This window comes from Equus quagga, chromosome 7, assembly GCF_021613505.1.
Source record: "Equus quagga isolate Etosha38 chromosome 7, UCLA_HA_Equagga_1.0, whole genome shotgun sequence".
NCBI classification, from domain to species: Eukaryota; Metazoa; Chordata; class Mammalia; order Perissodactyla; family Equidae; genus Equus; species Equus quagga.
Genome location: NC_060273.1, coordinates 80,079,841 through 80,101,985, shown reverse-complemented (window position 1 = coordinate 80,101,985; position 22,145 = coordinate 80,079,841). Strand labels below are relative to the sequence as shown.

Here is a 22,145-nt window from a genome sequence, read left to right as displayed (position 1 = left end):
CTCTGACTTCTCAGAATGAGAACCGCAGCATCAAGTTTTTAAAATATCTTCCCTTGCTTTCATTACACTACACTACCTTGGCTTTCTTACCCCTTTGTCCTCTACCTTTTACAACTTTCAATAAATCTTTGTCTTCTATGTTCTTGCTTGGTCCTCTGCTTCCTTATTCATGCTTCCTTAAAAAACTGAGGTTTCAACTTTGATCTCTATTCAAGTGGCTCCCAAATCTCTCCACCTTTACTTCTTATATGCATTCTGGTCTCACTTCCCCATGTACCCAAAAGTCAATTCCCTTTAGGTATCCTATCCTACTTCAACTCAGCATTTCTAAAACTAAAATCACTTTTCTTCCTGAATATCTCCAAAATCATTTGCTCTCCCCAATTTCTTTATCCTTATCAACACTATTTTCTTAATCCTGTTTTGACTCTTCCTTCTCTTGTATTCAGTAAGCAAGTCTACTTCCCAATTTTCTTCCAGTTTTTCTCAATGCTCATCCTTTGTTCCTAAATAAATGCCACAGCCTCCTGGTCATTTATCTTTAATCCAATCTACTCTGAACAGACAGCCTCCCTAATCAAGGCTTTACAGTAACTATCACCTCAGATATAAATTTCTCAATCTGCCACTCAAAGTCCTACATACGTTAAGCCCTATTTTGTCCCACTGGCCCAGTTATCTGTACTTCACTATTCCTTAAAATGATCCGTTCTAATGACATTGGTCTCCTTATTGCTCCCACCACAGATGCCTATACCTTCAACTCAGGTTGCTAAAGCTCATCCATCACCTTCTCTACCAACTCAAAATCTGTGTCCTTTAATGGACCACCTCCTCCACAAACTTCTCCAACCTTCAGGGTTTCATTGCTTACTTCACATGCATGTTTGCAGACTGTTTTGGGAATATCCTGTAGTTGTTTAATTTTCTAACTAACTCCTAGATTGACTGAACTCCTTTCTCTCACCTCACAAGGACTGTATCTTCTATTTCCTTAGTATCCTAACAAGCTTTAGTTCTAAGCCAAAAAGATCTGTGACTTCTAATCATCTTTCTAAAACCCATCTTTCTCAAGAAGGCTCAAAGTACTAGATAATACTTTATTAATCTCCATCTCTTTATAATAAGACTTCTAACTAATTCATTTCACTGAGATAGTTTTTACTTAATAAGAGAAGTGGGAATAAACTCAGGTGATAAATTTGCTAACTCTTAAACTGAGTTTAGCCTTCAAACATCAATGGTATGAATTCTAAAACACACAAGAACCCTACACAGAGAAAAAGATAGAAGGAATAGTAAAATACTATCCCAGAAATACCACCTGCAAAGATAGTATTAAGGAGGACAAATGTCCGGGATAAAAATCAGTGCTACCCACATCCATGCTCAAATCTTCTTTAAACAATGCCAGGAACAGAACTCTGAAAACCTTAAGTTTTCCCAAAAATTCAAGAAAAGTTGAATAATATAGTCTTTATTGTACAATGCAACACTTTAAAATATTAATTATAAATTCAATCTTGGTTACTTACCTTCTCTGAGCTGTAGAAGAACAATTCATACTACAAGACCACTATCCCCTCTAACAATCTCACTCTCACAAATGATGAAAGTTATTATGCAGAAGAAATCACAAGTTACACATACACACACACAAAGAACACACCAAGGCTAGAGTTTTCTTTTCTTTCAGAGTTTATTGTATACATACACATTTCACAGGGTTTTTTTAAAAAAAGTCTGTACACTTCACAAGACAGTACAAACTAGCTACAATCTGCTAGCTACACAGTAGGACATTAACACAGCCCATGATTTTTGCCCTAAAACAGGCAATTGTGTTACTCCAACTCTCTGAAAGAGATTTTCCCAGTTCATGTCACATGGCCCAGGCGCCTCCTCTTCTGTAACTTCCACTTCTGGAACTGGGCCCACAAGCCCAAGCTCTATCTTGTTTACTTCTATTTCAGGTTCAGCCTGATGAGCATACTCTGAGGCTTCATTTTTTCATCTTCATATCTGCTTCAATGGCACAGCGACGGCCCCGGGTTCCCCCATCCTAAATGAGAGGCAAACAAAGAAAGGCAGCATGAATGAGTTGGTTAGGAGGTAACAGAGAAGGTGCAACAAGAATGCTGGGGATTTGGTTTTTTGGGGGAGTGGGGAAGAGAATCAGCAGAAAAATCCAGGAAATGAGGGGTATATATATCTGTCTTCCCATAGGGTAGGCTAAAAAGCACCTGGTAGTAGTTTGTAAGAGGAAACAGAGGACAGAGAGTCTTGCTCCTGCCCACCAAAGAGGGTGCCAGAGTTTACCTGGGGTCCCACAGAATGACTATCAGTCATCCCACCCAGGCCCCAAATCATATACAAAGGAACAGGAAGAGTAAAGGAAAGGTGGGAGAGTCAGAAAGGGCAGTGGATAGTGAGATTCTTGGCTAACATACCTGTCCAGCTGTTGGTCCCTATAAGAAAGGCCTTTCCTGCAGACTGACCCTGGCACTAGTTCCCTAGCACCTCCTGACAGTTGTTTTCCATGAGATCAGGACAATCAGAAGGCTTCTTTCCATCTGCTGCTCTCTCCCTGCAGCCCAGCTCCTTCCTCTTGTGCAATATTTTGCTGTCTTCAATAGATAAAAGATCCTATTAACCAGCCTTGCAACAGCCAGCCAATTGCTTGGGGATCCAGAGTCACTGTTGCAGGCCAACAAGAAAGAATGGAGATTATAGTGTTCTGTCCGTGGTACAGGCTGAGGCCTGTAGGCGAGATGAACTAGTGAACACTTTTGCTGGGCCAGGCCATTTTTACATTTCTAACAGGCAAGGACTCTAAAATTTTTAGAGCTCATGAACACAAGTTGCCTTTGAGACAACAGTAAGAATAAAAATACCACCTTGCATTTGTATAGCACTTTAATTTTTTTTCAAGCCAGTTCCATATCTATTATCTTATTTTACCCTCACAACATCCCTGTGAGGTAGGCTGGACAGGTACCTCATTATATTAGCTCCATCACACAGATGAGGAAAACAAGGCTCCAAGAGATAATCTGGTGAATTTAAGATCATGTGGTTTTCTAGCCTGATGCCCTTCCATTACATCATGCCTCAGTGCCCCATAATGAACAACAGAGAGTCACAGAGTCATTCAATTCATGGCGGAAAAGACTGAAAGTCTTTAGACTATCTTTGCTAATAAGCTTATCTCTAATTCCACCAGACACTATTGTATGCATTGGTCATTGTTACTGAGATCTTTATCTTAAATTTGTGTCTCAGGCATCAGTCTTGCAACTTAGTATTAGGGAAAAAGCAAAAAGAACTATGTGCTGAGTATCTGGTGGTATAAGGAACATTTTTTAAAAAGCCAGCTAGCAGCTGCTGTTCTAAGCAATCTTCCACTTGTAAGAAAAGAATTGGCAAAAGGTGGAGTCAAGAAATGAGGAGCAGGTGCATCCTAGATCCTTACCAAGAATACCTTATTTCAGCCCAGGGAACTCATAAACAGTCCTACCCAGAACACACACACACACATGCAGAAAGACAGGAATGCGGAAGACGACACAGTTTCTTATTCCATGACCTGAATAAACAGAAGTTCAAGACACTGCCACAGTCTGCATGTTCAATTTCCCTCTGCTACCCACCCCCAGCAGGAGCTGAGAATCTTTGTGACAACACCGCCCCTTGCAGCCATTCAATACTTACAAAGAGAGAGAGAAGGAAGGCAGGAGAGCCCATGGGGACACTGTCCTGTTAGAGGACAAACAAACACTGATCAGGTTCCACGGAAACTTTCAGCCGCAAGCACCCCAAACCTCAGGACAGAGACATAAGCACCACACACACACAAAGACAAAATTTAAAAACTCAAGAACAAGAGGAAAGAGATCCAAAAGCAATCTGGCCATTATGCCTCTAGAACACGAACTGATGGTCCCCAACTGCTGCAAGCTAAGTCATTTCCCCCACCTTGCGAGCACACTCTCAGAGGAATTAATAATTCACTCACTCAGCTCACAATTTCTCCCATGTGACTGGGCCTTCCAGTCACAGCAAGTTTCTTCGATGTTTGGATGGAAGCAAACCACCACCATTCTAAGATCTACATGTCTATACACTGTTGGAACGTAGAAGTCCAGCAATACCAAGTACTAACACAAGGTTCCTTGGATGCTTCAGACTTCTGGCAGTGAACACTAGCACATAGGCTCTTTCTTGGTCTCCTCACCTTCTCTGAAGCATCCTGTTTGCGGGTAGAATCTCTCCCTCGAAGACTTTTAGCACTGATCCCAGACTCAGATGTTTGCATAATCAACTGTGTGGCCAGGAATTGCTGTAGAAGAAATAGGGTTGGCCTTAGAGACCTGATCCAGTAGGGAAGAATTAAGACAACTTGGGTTTTGTAAGAAGGACTCTGTATAGTATCCTTCTGCAAACAGCATTCAAATACATATTGACTGATTAGAAGTTCAGCATATTAGGTTTTAATTCTAGTTGTGCATGACAAAGAATCTGAAAATGCAAAGGGCTCTAACTTTTTTTTGCTATAATATAGGATCAAAATCTCTCTACTCTAGGGGCCGGCCCAGTGGCACAGTGGTTAAGTGTGCACATTCCGCTTTGGCGGCCCAGGGTTCACCGGTTCGGATCCCGGATGCAGACAGCACCACTTGGCAACCCATGCTGTGGCAGGCATCCCACGAATAAAGTACAGGAAGATGGGCACGGATGTTAGCTCAGGGCCAGTCTTCCTCAGCAAAAAGAGGAGGATTGGCAGCAGACGTTAGCTCAGGGCTAATCTTCCTTAAAAAAACAAAAAACAAAAAACCTCTCTGCTCTAATAATGAGAAAGAGAATAAAACTAGATGAACCAAAAATCATTCAGCAATTTAAGTAATTTGGCAGACTGCAGAGATAGACAACATCCCTTCAAGATCAATATCCCAAGTTCAATATGCCAAGGGTGCCTGGCAATGCAACTGCAGGATACAAATAGGTTATCTGTGATGAAAAGGGAAAAGAAACTCTATCTGATGATTGTCTGCTAGGTACATACTTAATGTAATTTAAAAATATACATTCAGCATTTTATAAAAATTTTATTTAAAAACTCCATGAAACTAAAGCTATTACCCAAGAAGGGTTGAATATAGTCATGCACTGCACATTTCGGTCAGTGACGGACTCCATATACGACAGTGGTCCCATAAGATTAGTAACATATAGCCTAAATGTGTAGTAGGCTATACCGTCTAGATTTGTGTAAGTATATACTATGATGTTCGCACAACAAAAATATCACCTAATGAGGCGTTTCTCAGAATGGATCCTCGTCATTAAGGAATGCATGACTGCAGGCCATGGGCATGGCCATATTCTCCCACAACTTTCACCAAACCAACATGAGAAAACCAACATGAATCCAGCAAGAACAAAATTTTATGTTCCTGTGTTCCTGATGCTATTTCAAGTAAAAGCCACTGCACCCCTTTCTAACATCAATATGAATCCTTCCCTTGAGTATTTGCATTTCAACCTTGCTAAAACACTAAAGATCCTCAAAGTACCTGGATCTGCTCTAAGACGTCTCGCTGCATTTCTACTGCCATGTGATAGACATCATGGTCCGAGCTATTATACATTACAGCATTCTGGAACATCAGCATAATGTCACGCTGAAATTCAGCTGTGCTACGGATCAGTCCATTTTCAATGTTTTTCTTAATAGTTGACAAATCCATAGGCCTAAAAAAAGAACAGGGGTAAATGGCACAGAGAAGGGAAGAGGACTCAACTGGATCCCTGAATGTATTATTACCATATCAACCTGGCAGTCTTAGCTGGCAGGACTCAAATGCTAACCCCTCACCCCAAAACATGCACTTAACCCAAAAACCAAAGTCAGTCTATAAATTAAGTATTGAGAAAGGTAATAAAGGGGGTTAATTCTTTTAGACTATCATTGGTGATCCAGCCACTGAAATGATCAGACCAAATGATTGGTCACCCTTACTCACAGCAAAAAACATCTGCTTTAAACTTAACAGTCTAAAGCAAAAATCCACCAAGCCTAGACAACTTACAATTCAGGCAAGACAGCATGCTGAACAGATCATGGCTTACCTCTGTACAATGCTGTGGTAGCCAGGTGCTATATCATCTGTAACAGGCTGCAGGAAGACATTGGCATACCTGTCCAAAAAGAATAAAGTACAATTACTGACTTAGCGATCCTCCAGAAGCACAGGTGAGGGAACTTGATCTAAGCAGCTGAAAGTTGTAAGAGCCAATGCCCCCAGGCCCATATAAGCCAACTCAGACTTTTTTCTAGTCACCAACAATGAGGAGCAGCAGAAGAAAATGTTCCCACTGACTGGTAAAGCCCACTCACCTATGATTAGCTGCAGCTCTCCATACAAGCATGATGGCTTTCTTCCAGATTTTCTGTGCCTGAATAGCTTCTTGATCCTCACTACAGACAGAACTGAAATAAAAGAAATATATGAGCCCCACTAGGCATAAGTCAAAAAAAAAGTCCTAATTATTTCTTGTCAGCTGTTTGTTCCAGGCCAAGAAAGGGAAGAAGAAAAAGTAAGATTAAAGAAAAGATCCTCTCCTCCTTCTCACCTTCACTGCCTTGACCTCAAAGAAAGAATCTCAGATACTCACAACTGCGAAGAAGCAGGGCTGCTGGGGATGGAGTCTGCCAGTGTGTGGGATTGCAGCGTAGCATTGTGTATGCTAAAGCCATCATCACTCTCGCTCACAGGGGGTTCATTATCCATTTCTGACAAATAGCCTTCTCCTTGATCTTCTTCCTTAGGCTCCTCTAGGCTGGCCACTTCACTGACTCCATCTTCCTCCTCATCCTCACCTGGGGCATCCTTAGACACAGTGTGCTCCAGTCAACAAATGCAAGCAAAGCTATCCAGCAAAGCGTCATTAAAAACGATCTGTCTTTGGGTTAGCTCAGTTCTGTAAAATGGCCTCACACTGTTTCCTGACTGAGACCTCTATCACTTATACTACCATCTACTTACAGACACTGACTGATCAAGTAATTCAGAACCTGGACAAAGAATAAGACCCAGGATCTTTTTAAAAGGAAGAAAAAAAAAAAGCTACTTACTTAAGACTAAGCTAAGAGGCGTTCCTTCTTTCCCCTTGCTCTTGAGAGGAACTCTGACCCTGGGTACAAAGTTATCAAAAATAGTTTTATTTTGTGTCTCATCTGATGGAGCAAGCTCACATCACATTACTTTAAGTCTGTTTATTACTACTGCTTAGTAATTCTAAAAGGAAAACGCTGAATGATTTTTCTCTGGATAGTGTAATTAATAATCTGATTTCTTATATGTTCTCGCTGGCTCTGGTATCCCTATTCACTCCAAATCACTTTGGATGTATCAAAGCTTCTTTGTGCATTATATGCAAAGAAAGGTCTGTGTGACATTCACAAACTCTTTCAGATGGGAAGCACATGTTGCCATAGAACTCCCCCTATGCCTGACTGTCCACTGCAGCTTTTCGCCACGCAACTCCTTAACTGGATGGGAGTTTACTGAAATTCATGAAAAAGGTAGCGCTATAGGGAAATCTAGTCACATAGCAAGAGGGATAAAGAAAAGTCTGAAATACCTTTATCTGGCTTCCAAAAATAGTCCCTGATTCTTCTTTCAATGAGTCTGCAGAGGAGAGAAAGACTACCTGAAGATTTTTCCACCTTAGCCTTCCCCTTCCTATGGACAATAATCCCCTGCAGCTCTCCTTTCCATGCTGACCTATTCTGCCTCCTCTACTTGCCCACAACCCACAAAATCCCTCAAAAGCCAAAGCAAACGATTTCAAGTTAGTTACAGAATATAGATTTCCTGGCATTATTTACCTGACATTTCAAACTTGTGCTGAGTCTCTGCCTCTAAAGGATCCTCAATGGGATTTGAGCCATGTGATGGAGACAACATGCTTTCAGGGGATGCCTGAAGACCAAAAAGAACAAATACCCTAAGTACTGGTAAATCACTACAGCTTATACAATTTTATTCTTCAATGATGAGACCATAGAAGAAATTCTAAGTTCTACCCACATAACATGATTCTAATGGTCACCTTAACAGGAATAGGATAAGTATATATAGTACTGATCACATTTATGTGCCTTGGACACATCAAACATGTCAGAATTCAGGAATGAAACAGGAAAACCAAAGGCCTAAACTGTCACTTCTTACCTAAGGTATAACCCTCCATCCTTCCAGCCCCTGATCTTAAATACCTCTGTCTTTACAGCTGTAAGTGGAGTCTCATCGCCTTTCCCACTGGAAACATCTGCTTCAGCAATCTCTCCAGTTGCAGTACTTCTGGGTTCCTCGTCTAAGTCCTGACTCCTGAGTTCCGGTGGCTCCATACTTGTGGCTGGAACAACTCCTGCTACTATTTCAGCCCCTGAAATCCCTTGCTCTGGTTCTGCAGGTTCCATTTTGATCTCAACACTGGGCTCCCTGATGTCCACCAGTTCATGAATTCCTTTGTTTTCTGTGTCCTCAAAGTCCAGCCTCTCTTGCTTGACCGTCATCTCTGGTGCAGGGAGAGGCATTGGCTTGTCCCGCTCCTGCTGGATAGGGTGCTCCCAGGGTCCAGGCAGGGACTGGGGATCATCATTCTCTTCACAGAATGAAAGTGCTGCTTCCACTGCTGCCACATCCAGCACTTCAGGATGATCATCTACCTGTCCCATAATACATACACTGTTGAAGTCACAGAAAGAAGCCCAAGTCCCTCAATTCTGTTAGCACCAAATGAGATGGCCTGAATCTGCAGCTTCTCTCTCCATCTTCTCCAAGTAGTAGAAGCAACCAATGGACAGGTACCTGTCCTGTATAAACTAGTAACATAAGGATGGCTGGGGAGACAACTACTATGTCAGTACCAAAGGGCTTTGAAACTACAGAGATGGTGATGGGAAGAAGCAGAAGACTTGTTTGCTTACATAATTCTTACTATGAGAAGCAAGGAGAGGCTGAGGAGAGAAGCCTATGTAGGACCCATGAGAGATTCTTTTAGGCTTTGCTGAATAGTTACCTTGTCTTCAATGATGGCAATGATGTCTCCAACAGTTTCAAAGTCCAGCTCTTCACCTGTATAAGACACAGCAATATCCATCTTCTCAGCCAGATCTAAATCTTCCTTCCCATCTATGCTGGGAGCCTTTGATCCTCCAGGGTCCTCTGCTACCCCTGATCGGAAACATTCTTCTTTGATAGAATTGATGATCATGGAGATTTCATTGCTATCCATGGAAACAGTCACAGTATGTGGATCCCCCACAGCCTCCATGGGAACACAGGTGTCAGGCTGACTCACTGAGTAACAGGAAGAGAAAAGCATCTCAGAAGCTTATTTGGTACTAAGTGACCACCTGGAGATCAGGCCAAGGCTGCAGACAAATGTCAAGTACTCATACACTAAAGCTCAAAAAAAGTTATCTTACATCTGCCTATGTTTTCTTCTCTATAGCTTTCTCTAGAAAGTTAAGGTGAGAACCCATTCTCAAGCCCACTTATATGTATACTTAGTGTTCTTCCCCCAACACATAAATGCCCACCCACCTCTTCTCACATGCTTGTTTTCCTAAGGATAAAGATGGCATATATCCATGGAGAAGAGAACAGAAGTATCTGAATTGGAGCTGATGCACTTGGTCACTTTTCTTTAACTAAAGCTCAAGATGAAATTTTGGACCTAGTGGCTGCTCAGGGCGTGGGTCAGGGACGCACCTGGAGCTATACTCTCAGGAGTGGAGACAGCCGGAGTAGAGGATGGTGCTGGCAGCGCAGGCATCATGACAATGGTAGCCTGGGACACAGACTCTACAGGAGGTGGCACAAGTTTAACTGGAGGTTCACTGGCAACAGTAGTGAAGGAAGCAAGAGGTGTGGTGAACTGTGTAGGACCAGCTTCTAAAAGCCGGGAAAGAGTGGGAGCACCTAACAGACAAAGAGGTAGACAAAATGAGGTAAAAAGAAAGCACATGAACAAGCAGCAATAGCCATTTTAAGATTCAACCAAGAAAACTTTTAGTCTCAAAGGATGAAAGCAATTCCTCTGTTGAATAAGCTTATTATCTATATCCTTACTTTCTCCAAACTTACTTAAAACCTGCCCAGTTAGGAATGACCCAAAGCACTAGACCACACAATGTATACGAGAAATGGGTGGTGATTTTTTTCTCAGAAGAAAATTAAACAATAACCAAAAAAACACCCCCACCCACACACAAAAAACTGGTATGAATAAATCTGTCACTTCTGCTGAAGGTAAGCATGCTGTAAACCACCCAAATTCAACACCATTCAAATACCAGTATCTAATGTTTGTTTGGTACATTGCAAAGCTTTTTTTTTTCATTTTGCATTTTCTACCTTATTTAATTCTCACTACATCCCTGTGAAGTACATTCATTGCAATTAATAAAAGAGGAAACTGAGACTAGAGAGTTCATTCACCCAATCCAAGGTCACGAAGCTAGTGTGTGGCAGGCCTAAGACTCAAGTCCAGTTCTCTGGTTCCAAATCTCATCCCCCTATTCTATAATCTCAGATCTCTCTAGCACTCTTCCATGATTTTATAAGCCCCAGAGAAGCAGCTTCACTATTAACTTCACTATTGCTCTCATCAATATCTATGCTGTGGTCATCCAGGGCTATCATTATTTTGAAGATGGAAAGGATTTACAATGTGGAGCGCTATATGGTTTAACAGGTAAAATAGCACCGGGTTGGGCTTTATATTTAAGATTGACAGTTGCTTAGTCACAAAGGCTAGAAACCAATGGCAGTCAATGTCAAGTTCAATATCTTTAAAGTAAAGCAGATAACAGAAAAGTGGCGACTTACCTGAGGCAGCAGGGGAGGCTGCAACAGTGTTGGCTGTTTGCTGCATCTCCCCACCATGTATCATGGGAAGGACCCCGCCTACCTCCAGGAGGACACCTGTATTGTTCAGGTGGCCAGAAGCCACAGCCATTTCATTCTCATTGACCTACCAAGGAAGAATAGAGGTGAAGGCTACACTCAAGCTTTCCTTTACTACCACTTCCCAAAAACGCTCCAGCAGTTGACCAAACTTCATGAAACTAAAAGTTAATATCCAAAGAGAATAATTTCAGACCCACGGGAAACTCTAATTTTCAAAACTTATTTGACAAGAGTTCTCTGGAGAAGAGAACCAAGATAATTTGGGTTTCAGATACCTCAGGACCCAAGGATACTATCAACTTACTGTTTTTTGTTTTTGGTTTTTAATTTTTAGGTTTTTTAATTTCGTTTTAATTAATATTTAACTAGGAGATCTCGTCCTCTTTTGAACTTTTTTTTTTCCATGTCATATTTTAGGTCCCAGGCACTCCCTTCCAAAGTACTAAATCACCACAGCTCTCAAACACCCACAGAAGTCTCCATACCAGTCTGGGGCTAGTAGGCAGGAGGCTGCCCTTCTTCAAGAGCTCTGACAGCAGAGGGGAGGGGGGTGGAGTTGCTTTCTGTCCAAGCATCTTTTTCTGGGGTGAATCATCTGTTACTGGGGTCATGGGGGCTTCTAAGGGTGCAGAGCCTGGAGGAAGGGTGTCAGGAATCCCAGGAAACGAGGTGACTGGGGTACTCGGCAAAGTCCCAGGGGTTACCTAAGAGACAACAGAGAACCTTTATCTGACTTCTCAAACTCTGGAAGGTTCCCTACTAATCTGGATGGGTTAGTGTGTCTAACTATTACTTTATTAGTGCTGAATGGAAATGCCCAAAAACCCTCTACCCCTCCTACTCTCAGCCACACCTTTCTTGCCCACAATTTTTTCTCTTCCACCCATTCAAACCCACAATGAGCCAACCATTCCACCAACCTGCCTTTTACAAACTCCTTTCCCACCAGCAATTATTATATTTACAAGAAAATTGCCCCTTATTTCATCAGGAATTTCATAAGACTAGTACACTTACAAACAATTCTTTTACATAGTCTTTTACCTATCTCTCAAAAGGTCAAAAACCTCAATGTTTTTAGGTCCATCCTTATCTTAGAGCATGGAACATGGTAAATTAAGTCTTTAACATTCACACCAAGAGAGGAAGTTGCCTCTAGGCCAAAAGTGGTTTCCTCATTACTCAGCTCTCTGCTGGCTTATTGTCCCTTTGCTGATTAATTCCTGCAGATGGAAATATACTCACCCCAGAGGTCGTCTCTTCCACAGTGGTTGCAGTCAAGTCCCCAAGTGGATAATCACCTCCTGGGGAGGCAGAATCTATAGGAGAGCGGACCATCACAGTGGGTAACCTCCGAGGGGGTGTTTTTACTGCTTGACGAGCTAGAACATATAAGAGAACAATTTCTAAGTCTTCAAGATTAAATAAATGAAACTAAACATTACTCTGCTATTACATAATAAAGGACAAATAAGGATGCTGCATTACTAAAGTAGCATTATGAGTTCGGATTAGAAAGCTTTCTTTAACGCTTCTGAGAGGTAGGTAACTTTTTAGCCTGACTTTTCCCAAGAGTAATTTTTACACTGAGCAAATTCACTTAACTAGCTATCCCAAAGGTCCTTGGAGTAGGAAAGTGATTTAAATACCTCTCAATATCCTCTTCAACAACTTATTAGGATTCTGCTTTGTTTTAACAAGAGAAAACGACCTCATTAGCTCAAAGCATGTATTCCTAGAGTTACAAATGCTTAACTTCCTCCCTTTATCCAACGACTGAGCTATTCTCAATCTTTTTACAGGCCTTTGACTTCTAAAATCTTAATTATGTTCAGTGTCTTATTACCAAGCCTTTTGTCCTAAAAGGACACAAAGTCTAGTGAGATCTGAGCAGAGCTAATTTTCTAAGAGCTTCCTCCTGGACAAAAGGGGATATTTTTATTCTGGTAAAAGAGAAGATGACAGAGAAAAGTATGCAAGTAAATTGGAATTAGTAGATTCTGTTACAAAAGAGTCTTCAATTTTCATTAGTGTGCAGTACTGCATAGTCAATTGCTCAACAGTCACTAGGTTCAGCTTACCCTGATATGCAGCATCTGTAGCCTTCCTCTTTACTTCAGCCTCCTCTTCCTCCAATTTTTTCTTCCTGAAGAAGGAATTAAGGGTTAGATCCTAACCAGCTCTAGCTCCTCCTCACAGTGCTCTCACAAGGAAATTTTTTGCCAGGCTAGCACTTTCTGAAGGAAAGGCCTAAAAAGGAATCTTTATCAGCAAAACAGGGAATTTTGAGTACACTGCCTAACAGTTCTTTTATTTTCTTCCTCTTTTCCCGAAAGCCCCCCAGAACATAGTTGTATATTCTAGCTGTAGTTTTTCTAGTTCTGCTATGCAGGACGCTACCTCAGAATGGCTTGATGAGCGGTGCTAGGTCTGCACCCAGGATCTGAACCAGTGAAACCCTGGGCCACCAAAACAGAGCAATGAACTTAAACAGGGCTGGCCCCTAACTACCAGTTCTTTACCCAGGCAAACTAGAGCCACTTTTAAGTTAGGACTAAGTTATGTTCTCACATTGAAATGTTCCATCACATTACTTTCCAGGACTCACATCCCCCTCCCAGCTACCAGGCCACTCTGCAGCTTTCCCTTTCTAGAATCTCTCAAGTCTAAAGGGATGGAAGATGAAGGAAATAAGCCAGATTACTTGAGGAAGAAAGGGAGTAAAAAGAAAGGAGGTAGATAGAAGAACAATGTAATATAACACACATCGCAATGTCATTGCAAAGCTCATCCAGTCTGCTGTCCATGTGCCCAGCTTGAATTAGTTCTGCATCTCTTTTCAGCCGTCTGTAAGGAAGAAAGAGAGGTAAGTAGAATGGGTTTTTTAATCCGCTATTTAAAAAATTCTGATGAGTATCAGAAGTCAGCCTCTTTTGCCTCTCCCAACCCATTTGGCATTCTCTCTAATAAGTACCTATATTTTTCCTGGGTTTCCTTTATCACTTTCTTTAGTTCCTCAACTCGTTCAGCAGTCAGTTTCCGAACAATGACATCTTCAACAGTTTCTACCACTTCTCCCTTTTCACCTCTTTTCCGTCTGTGGAAAATTAAAAAACAAAAAACAAGATACATACATTTGAACAAGAGAACATTTGTTCTCACTCCCACTTGCTTTCTTTGAGCCTCCTCCATGACCTAACCATAGACAACTTCTGCTATACTTTTATCACCCAGTAATATAAATAGATATAAATCAGATTTCCTCAGTAAACACTCTCCACTAAAAAGATTTGGCTTGGGGCCAGCCCGGTAGCGCAGTGGCTAAGTTCGCAAGTTCTGCTTCTCGGCGGCCCAGGGTTCACTGGTTCCGATCCCGGGTGCAGACATGGCACCGCTTGGCAAAAGCCATGCTATGGTAGGCATCCCAAACATAAAGTAGAGGAAGATGGGCATGGACATTAGCTTAGGGCCAGTCTTCCTCAGCAAAAAGAGGATTGGCAGTAGTTAGAACAGGGCTAATCTTCCTCAGAAAAAAAAAAAGATTTGGCTTAAGTGCCTGGCTTTGTACTCACTTTGGGGTCTCAGTGGTCTCTAGAAGCTCCGAGTACTGAGAAGCACAATGCTATGAAGAAAAAAAGTGAATATGATCAGCAAGCCTGGAAAGGAATGACCTTTCAAAATTTCAACATATTAGACTAAGGTTTAGAAAAGGGGGCTATATGTAAGATGTAAGTGGTTTCTAAGAGGGACATTACTTTGCAATCAAATCAGTTCAAAATAATCAATACCAGGACACAGAAAAGGGAGTCTCCTGGCCTGGAATTTGTGTATTTGAGGAAAGACAACCTAACAGCCAATATATTTATAGCTCCTATCTACTGAGTAGTCACTTTAAGCAAGGCACTGTGCTAAATGCTTTACAGGTATTACCTCAATTAATCTTTACAACAATCCTGAAGCAAAGTTTATCTCTATTGTGAAATAGGGATAAACTGAGAAAACTGAGGATCATGGTCCAAAGTTTTTAAGTGGAGTCATATTGAAACTGAATCTATCTAACTCCTAAGCTTGAGCTCTTAACTGTTATGCTACACTGACAAGAACAGTTTGTAATACGAGCATACATGGATGGATTGACAAATAGTGGGAAAAACGAAAAAGTATTCTCAACTATTCTCCCTTTTCATGGTATAAAAGCCTTGTGACTAAAGGGCAGGGCCTGGAAGGGAACCCACTTCACATTTCAAAGACTGCTCTAAAAGAACACTTGCTTGGGAACTTATTTTTCTTTCCTGACAAAGATGATTATATTATCTGCCTCCACAATTTTTTTAGATTTCTGTAAATTAACAGATGGGCTTTAATTCTCATTAAATTACAAAGCCAAAATAAACATCAATACATCTAAGAAACTGACTATACAATCCTAACCCTGATTACACATCTGACCTACCTTGGAAATTTTATAAGAACACACAATCCATGGCCATCTCAGAGGTATAGGGAACTTACTTTTTGAGAGAACCAATCTGGAGGGCGGCCAGGTTCTGCAAAGGGCTTGATTGCTCTGCTAACTGATACCCTGCAAAAGGAGAAAAGGCTTATTACCCATCAAATAGAAAAAAAAGGAGGGAACATATGCTGAGAGTTCAAGGTTTGAAGACCAAACTTTGGAATAAAAAACTGCCACTGTAAAGTATTCTGGAATATGTGACTATGGAAAACGACACAACTGCTTAAAAGTTGTTTAGAAGGAAAGAGTCATTGCTAAATAGTTTTCCTAGGTGATATATCTCCTGGGTGAAGTGAAGGTATTAGAACCCAGTAAGGTACCATTTCTGTTCATTTTGGAAAATATTTTTATGTTGATTTTAGTTCTTTTAGAAAAGATTTGCCTTTTGAAAAGCAATTTGTAATACAGTCCAGACCCAAAAAAGTTATCTTTTGATCCACTAAGAGAGCTCCTAGGAATGCAATATAAGGAAATAATTTAACAAAAGAAGGAAGCACCAAGAAGACAGCACCATGTAGATTTGATTAGACTATGAACAGTTAGGTTTTTCCTAAACACCTGCAAGACGATGCTTAACTTATGGCACTTCAACTCTATGAAATTAAACAGTTCATAAAAATAGTTATGAAATACATGTGGTGATATGGAATATATTTATAACATAATATTAACTGAAAAAAAATGACGATTTTTTGCTATGATGCAATCACACAACCTTTAGAAAAGTTGTCGGTATAAAGACAAAGAAAGAAATAGGCAAAATTGAAGAGAGTTGGACTGGAATGGGATGAAAGAAGACTGTAAAAGGGGCTTCAACTGTGTCTGTTTTTCTTTAAAAAGATCTGAGGGAAATATGACAAAATATCAAGATTTGTTAAGTCCAAGTAACAGGTACACGTGCACTCTATTATTCTCCACATTTCTCTAGGTGGTTGAAATATTTCATAATTTTAAAAAAGAAAAAAGTTTTTAAATTTTGTGTTGGATAATGGTATCAGAGCTCTTTTCCTTTATAAGAAGTAATTTAACATTGTTAAATGGATGGCTATCAGCAAAAAATAAAGTGCGACCCATAATTTACGCCGTATACCAAGAAAACCCCCACATGGATCAATGATTTAAATGTTTAAAAAAATTTAACCATGGAAGTACTAGAAGAAATCATAGAATTATTTTATAATCTCAGACTAGGGAAGAACTTTCTAATTATGTCCCAAAATCCAGGAGTTGTAAAAGAAAATTATTAATAAGTAAGCTATATTTTATAAGTCTTAATGTAAAAATATCACCAAAAGCAAAGGCAAATGGCACATTAGTAAAACAAATGCGTCTCATAGCTCAGACAAATGGCTAATCTCTGTAATATATAAGAAGTCCCCAGAAATTAAAGAGAAAGACTAATAATCAAATAACAAAAAGGGAAAAAGCAGTTACAGAAAAGGAAATACAAGTGGCTCTTTAACACATGAAGATATTCAACCTCACTCATCATAGGATAAACGCAAATGAAAAATATGAGAACTATTTCTCATCTTTTATAACACTGTCAAAGATCAAAACCATCTAACAACACATTCTATGAGCCAAGGCATAGAAAAACATGTGCTCTGATATATTACCAATGGGAGTATAAATTGAAACAATTTCTGAGTGAGGCAATTGAAAATATCTATCAAACTTTATAAACTTATATATTCTTTGATCCAATAACTCTAATTTCAGTTTTAGATATAATTTATACACAATTATGCAAGGTTATTATTTCTATTAACAAATGTCCATCAACAGAGACCATTTAAACAAATTATGGTATATCCCTAAAACATGCAGCTGCCAAAAAAAAAGAAAAAAGGGAATGAGATAAAACTTCATATACAGATATGCAATGATCTCTAAGATACAGTACTAAGTTAAAAACAGAGAAGCAGCAGCAGCAAGGTAAAGAACAGTACGTATAGTCTATAATCATTTGTGTTCAGGAAGGGAGAGGGAAAAAGAAAATATATATTTGCTCATGTATACAAAATTAATGCAAGAGACACACAAGAAATTGCTAACACTAGGGAGATAAGGTACAGTGATGGGAGGAAGACATTGTGTATCATTTTGAACCTATGACTTAGTACTTCCTCAAAAAATAAATACACCTTAAAATTTCAAAGTTTTACTTAAATGTTCATATACTGTTTTTCTAATAAAAATGTGAAGAAATATGCAGATTGGATTCTATTTACTTGGTGTTTTGTCTAAAAATGAGTTCAGGGGCTGGACCAGTGGCATACTGTTTGTACACTCTGCTTCGGCGGCCGGGTGTTTGTAGGTTTGGATCCAGGGTGTGGAACCAGCACCACTCATCAAGCCATGCTATGGTGGCATCCCAAATACAAAATAGTGGAAGACTGGCACAGGTGTTACCTCAGGGACAATCATCCTCAAGGGAAAAGAGGAAGATTGGCAACGGATGTTAGCTCAGGCCCAAACTTCCTCACCAAAAAAAAAGAAAAATGAGTTCAGTTTATATTTGAGTTGAGCTATATACATATCTTTTTTTTTCTTTAAAGATTGGCACCTGAGCTAACATCTGTTGCCAATCTTCTTACCTTTTTTTCTCTTCTCTCCAGAGCACCCCCAGTACATGGTTGTATACTCTAGTTGTAGGTCCTTCTAGTTGAGCTATGTGGGACGCTGCCTCAGCGTGGCCTAATGAACAGTGCTAGGTCTGCACCCAGGATCCAAACCAGTGAAACCCTGGCAAACTTAACCACTTGGCCATGGGGCCAGCCTCTGAGTTGAGTTATATTTAAGTTCAGGCTGTCATTTATCAAATTAGTATGATTCATTTTGTCTTGAGGTTTACCATTTAATTTGGCCCAAGAATAGCTGCTACCTAGAGCCATCCCTGACGGCCTAGCAGTTAAAGTTTGGTGCACTTCGCTTCAGCGGCCTGGGTTCAGTTCCCATTCACAGAACCACACCACTCGTCTGTCAGTAGCCATGTCATGGCAGTGGCTCACAGAGAAGAACCAGAAGAATTTACAACTATACACACCTATGTATTGGGGCTTTTGGGGGGAAAGATAAAGAAAAAGGAGGAAAATTGGCAACAGATGTTAGCTTAGGGCGAATCTCCCCCTCTGCAAAAAAAAGAATAGCTGCTACCAGAATATACTGGTTTCACCTTAGAAAAGTTATTTGAAAAATATATAAAGTTGCAGAAATGCTAAGTGTGAACAGTAATAGTGCTTTTGTAAATTCATTTGAATGGTTAAAGTAGTAAAGATATATATATAAACACGAATTTGTATATTAACTAATTACAAGGTTTAAGACAATTAAAGTTGTCCTTAGAGCCTGATCGCGGACATGGCACTGCTCATCAAGCCACGCTGAGGCAGTGTCCCACATGCCACAACTAGAAGGACCCACAACAAAGAATATACAACTATGTACTGGGGGGCTTTGGGGAGAAAAAGGAAAAAAATAAAATCTTTAAAAAAAAAAAATGAAAACGGGGGCGGGGGGGGTTGGGGGGGCCGGCCCCGTGGCACAGCGGTTAAGTTCACACGCTCTAATTCTTAGCGGCCTGGAGTTCGCTGGTTTGGATCCCGGGTGCGGACATGGCACCGCTTGGCACGCCATGCTGTGGTAGGCGTCCCACATAGAAAGTGGGGAAGATGGGCACGGATGTTAGCTCAGGGCAAGCCTTCCTCAGCAAAAAGAGGAGGACTGGCAGTAGTTAGCTCAGGGCTAATCTTCCTCAAAAAATAAAATAAAATAAAATAAAATAAAATAAAATAAAATAAAATGAAAAGGGGTATGTCCTGGTAGCAAAAAAGATTGGAAACCACAGTCTTACTTTCTGGTACTTAAAAAGAAATACTGAGTGCCTAGACAATTCAATAGGAAAAGAATAGTCTTTTCAACAAAAACTGGGTACTGAGACAGCTGGGTACCTAAATGCAAGAGAGACCTCTGCCTTACAACATACACAAAAACTAACTCAAAAATGAATCAAAGACCTAAAATGTGTAGAGATAAAACTATACTTTTAGAAGAAAACATAGAAATAAATGGTTTCTTAACTATGACACCAAAAGCACAAGCAACAAAGAAAAAATAGACAAACTGGACATATCAAAACTAAAAACTTTTTTGCTGTAAACAATACCAATCAAGAAAGTGAAAAGTCAACACACAAAATAAGAGAAATATTTGCAAATCATCTATCTGACAAGGGATTTGTGTCCAAAATATACAAAGAATTCTTAAAACTCAATAAAAAAAATCAAAAGATCTGAGCAGACATTTCTCCAAAGAAGATATACAAACGGTCAATAAGCATGCGAAAAGACGCTCAGCATTAGTCATCAGGGACATGCAAATCAAAACCACAATGAGATACCATTTCATACCCACTAGTATGGACATAACCGAAAAGACAGTAAGTGTTGTCAAGCACAAGGAGACATTGGGGCCCTCATTTATTGCTGGTGGGAATGTAAACCAGTGGGGCCCCTTTAAAAATAGTTTAGCAGTTCCCCAAAAAGTTAAACATAGAGTTACCATATGTCCCAGCAATTCCATTCTCAATTCAAAAGAACTGAAAACCTCATACATGAATGTTTATAGCAGCATTAATTATAACCATCAAAACAGTGGAAACAACCCAAATGTTCATTAACTCATGAGTAAATAAATAAAATGTGGCATACCCATACAATGGATTATATTAGTCATAAAAAAAGGAATAAAGTACTGATACATGCTACAACTTGGATGAACCTCGAAAAACATTACACTAAGTGAAAGAAGCCAGTTACAGAAGGCCACAAATTATATGATTCCATTTACATGAAATGTCCAAAACAAGCAATTTATAGAGACAGAAAGTAGATGAGTGGGTGCCTAGGGATGGGGGGAGGGATGTTAGGGAGATGGTGAGGAGATGGCAGAGTGACTCTTAAGGGGTAAGAGGTTTCTTTTAGGGGTAAAGAAAATGTTCTAAAATTAGACTGTGGTGATGGTTGCACAACTCTGTGAATACACTAAATTCTGTGAAGATACTGGGTTAATTTTACGGTATGTGAATTAAAGCTGTTAAAAAATAAACACTTAAAGGTTAGTATAATTAACTATAGGAATCCACCAATGTAAAAAAATACCCAACAGTTTCTAAGACCCAAGAAAGCAGACATCCTAGATATCTTACCAATTTTGATCTCCACTCCTCATGACAGAAGATGCTAAACACAGCTTCTCTCGGATAGACCATGGCTCTGTGGGGCCAGTACTCAGCAGCTTGTGTTCTGAAAGGACAGAAGGCTTAGAGACAACCAGTGAAACAGTAGAGTAGTTCTAAGCCCCAAAGGGAGGACTAGAAGCCTAATACAAAACATCCCAATTTGTAAGGACAAAACAAGCTACTATCACCAAATCTTGATTTTCATATGTTTCATAGTAAAACATAACCACGGGGGCGGTATCTATTCATTGTATTTGAATTGCACTCTGAATATCTGGCGGAAGATTTTATTTCTTCAAGTGCCATGGCTCCTTTTCTTTATAAAAAATAATAATCATAATAATAAATAAGGAGTGTCAGATTAAGATAAGGCAGTTCTCCCGAAAGGCCCAGTTTTAAGAATACTTTATTCCAGTTTGAACGCAAAGGCTTATTTCCCGCGATTCGCAACGCCACCTCCCCTACTGTCCCGCCTCCTTCTTAGCATAAACTTGTTTACTTCCTTCACTAATTCCTCCCTTTAGCTGTTGGGCCTAAAGAACCTTTTTCATCCATGAAACAGACAAAAATGGCTGAGACGCAAGAAATGCAATTTTCCCAGTGGCACAAAAAGCTCACGGTTAAAATACCCCCATTTCTCTAGCAGATGGAGTATGGGCCTCACAAACGTGGGTCAAAAAATGAATGCTGGCCACTCCGTGTGGCTCACAACATTTCTTCACCTGCGCGCCCGAGTCTCTAGAGCACACTTCTCTCTCACCCCGCAGAGCTCCCCAACACATAAGGATTCGCTGAGCTGCTTCTCTCAAATCTCAGCGGCCTCCCTGAGACACAAGACAACACCGCTGGTTGGCCTTCACAACACCGTCGAGCGAAGGTCTCTGAAGACCCTGGGCTCTCAGGCAAATCACTGCTCCTACTCTCTAAGCATGTGACAGAAATCTGCTGCCTGGCCTCGCCTCTACAAAGGCCTTCCGCGCAAAAGCACCGCAGATACTTACTACCCGTTCCTGCCGCCATCTTGGCCCCGAAGTCTCCAACCCAGGAAGGGAGACCGTCTAGCGGGGCCGAAACCCGGGGAACTCTGGGAAGCAGAGTCTGGGCGTTTGTTTGCGGTGCCTCCTGGGAAATGGAGTCTTCCCGCCCCGACCTGCGAAGAACAAGCACCCTAACCAGGTCTCTTGTGCGCTCTTGGGAAGGAATGAGGATGACGGCCGAAGCCTCAGGATTTCCTTTAGGCTTCTTAGAAAAGAAATACCTAGGGTTCAAGAAAAAGTGTTAAGAGAGAAGAATTCCAGGCGACCCAACTCCAAACTCCGACAGTTGGTAACCCGGACCCATATTAAAGCGGAGAGGTCAAGCCCCCAAGCAAACGGTCTAGCGCGGCCCGGCCCGCCCCCTTTCCTTG

General features: G+C 40.6%; 1 protein-coding gene across 2 annotated transcripts; it reads right to left on the bottom strand.

The window, feature by feature from the left end:
• Window positions 1-1,675: 1,675 nt before the first annotated feature.
• BRD8 (bromodomain containing 8) lies at window positions 1,676-21,937 on the bottom strand. Of its 2 annotated transcripts, XM_046667476.1 has the most exons (22): window positions 21,739-21,937; window positions 20,705-20,801; window positions 15,495-15,564; window positions 14,555-14,604; window positions 13,957-14,079; window positions 13,749-13,829; window positions 13,064-13,128; window positions 12,228-12,364; window positions 11,468-11,686; window positions 10,902-11,046; window positions 9,783-9,992; window positions 9,088-9,368; window positions 8,282-8,734; window positions 7,892-7,985; window positions 7,645-7,691; window positions 6,676-6,890; window positions 6,398-6,490; window positions 6,130-6,198; window positions 5,574-5,751; window positions 4,235-4,339; window positions 3,712-3,756; window positions 1,676-2,062 (listed from the first exon to the last, which is right to left on the bottom strand). In XM_046667476.1, the coding sequence occupies exons 1-22, from the start codon at window positions 21,755-21,757 to the stop codon at window positions 2,003-2,005; spliced, it is 2,856 nt and encodes a 951-aa protein (XP_046523432.1). In that variant the 5' UTR covers window positions 21,758-21,937; the 3' UTR covers window positions 1,676-2,002. The 2 variants fall into 2 exon arrangements, with proteins under 2 accessions (XP_046523432.1, XP_046523433.1); XM_046667477.1 differs by lacking the exon at window positions 11,468-11,686.
• Window positions 21,938-22,145: the final 208 nt, after the last annotated feature.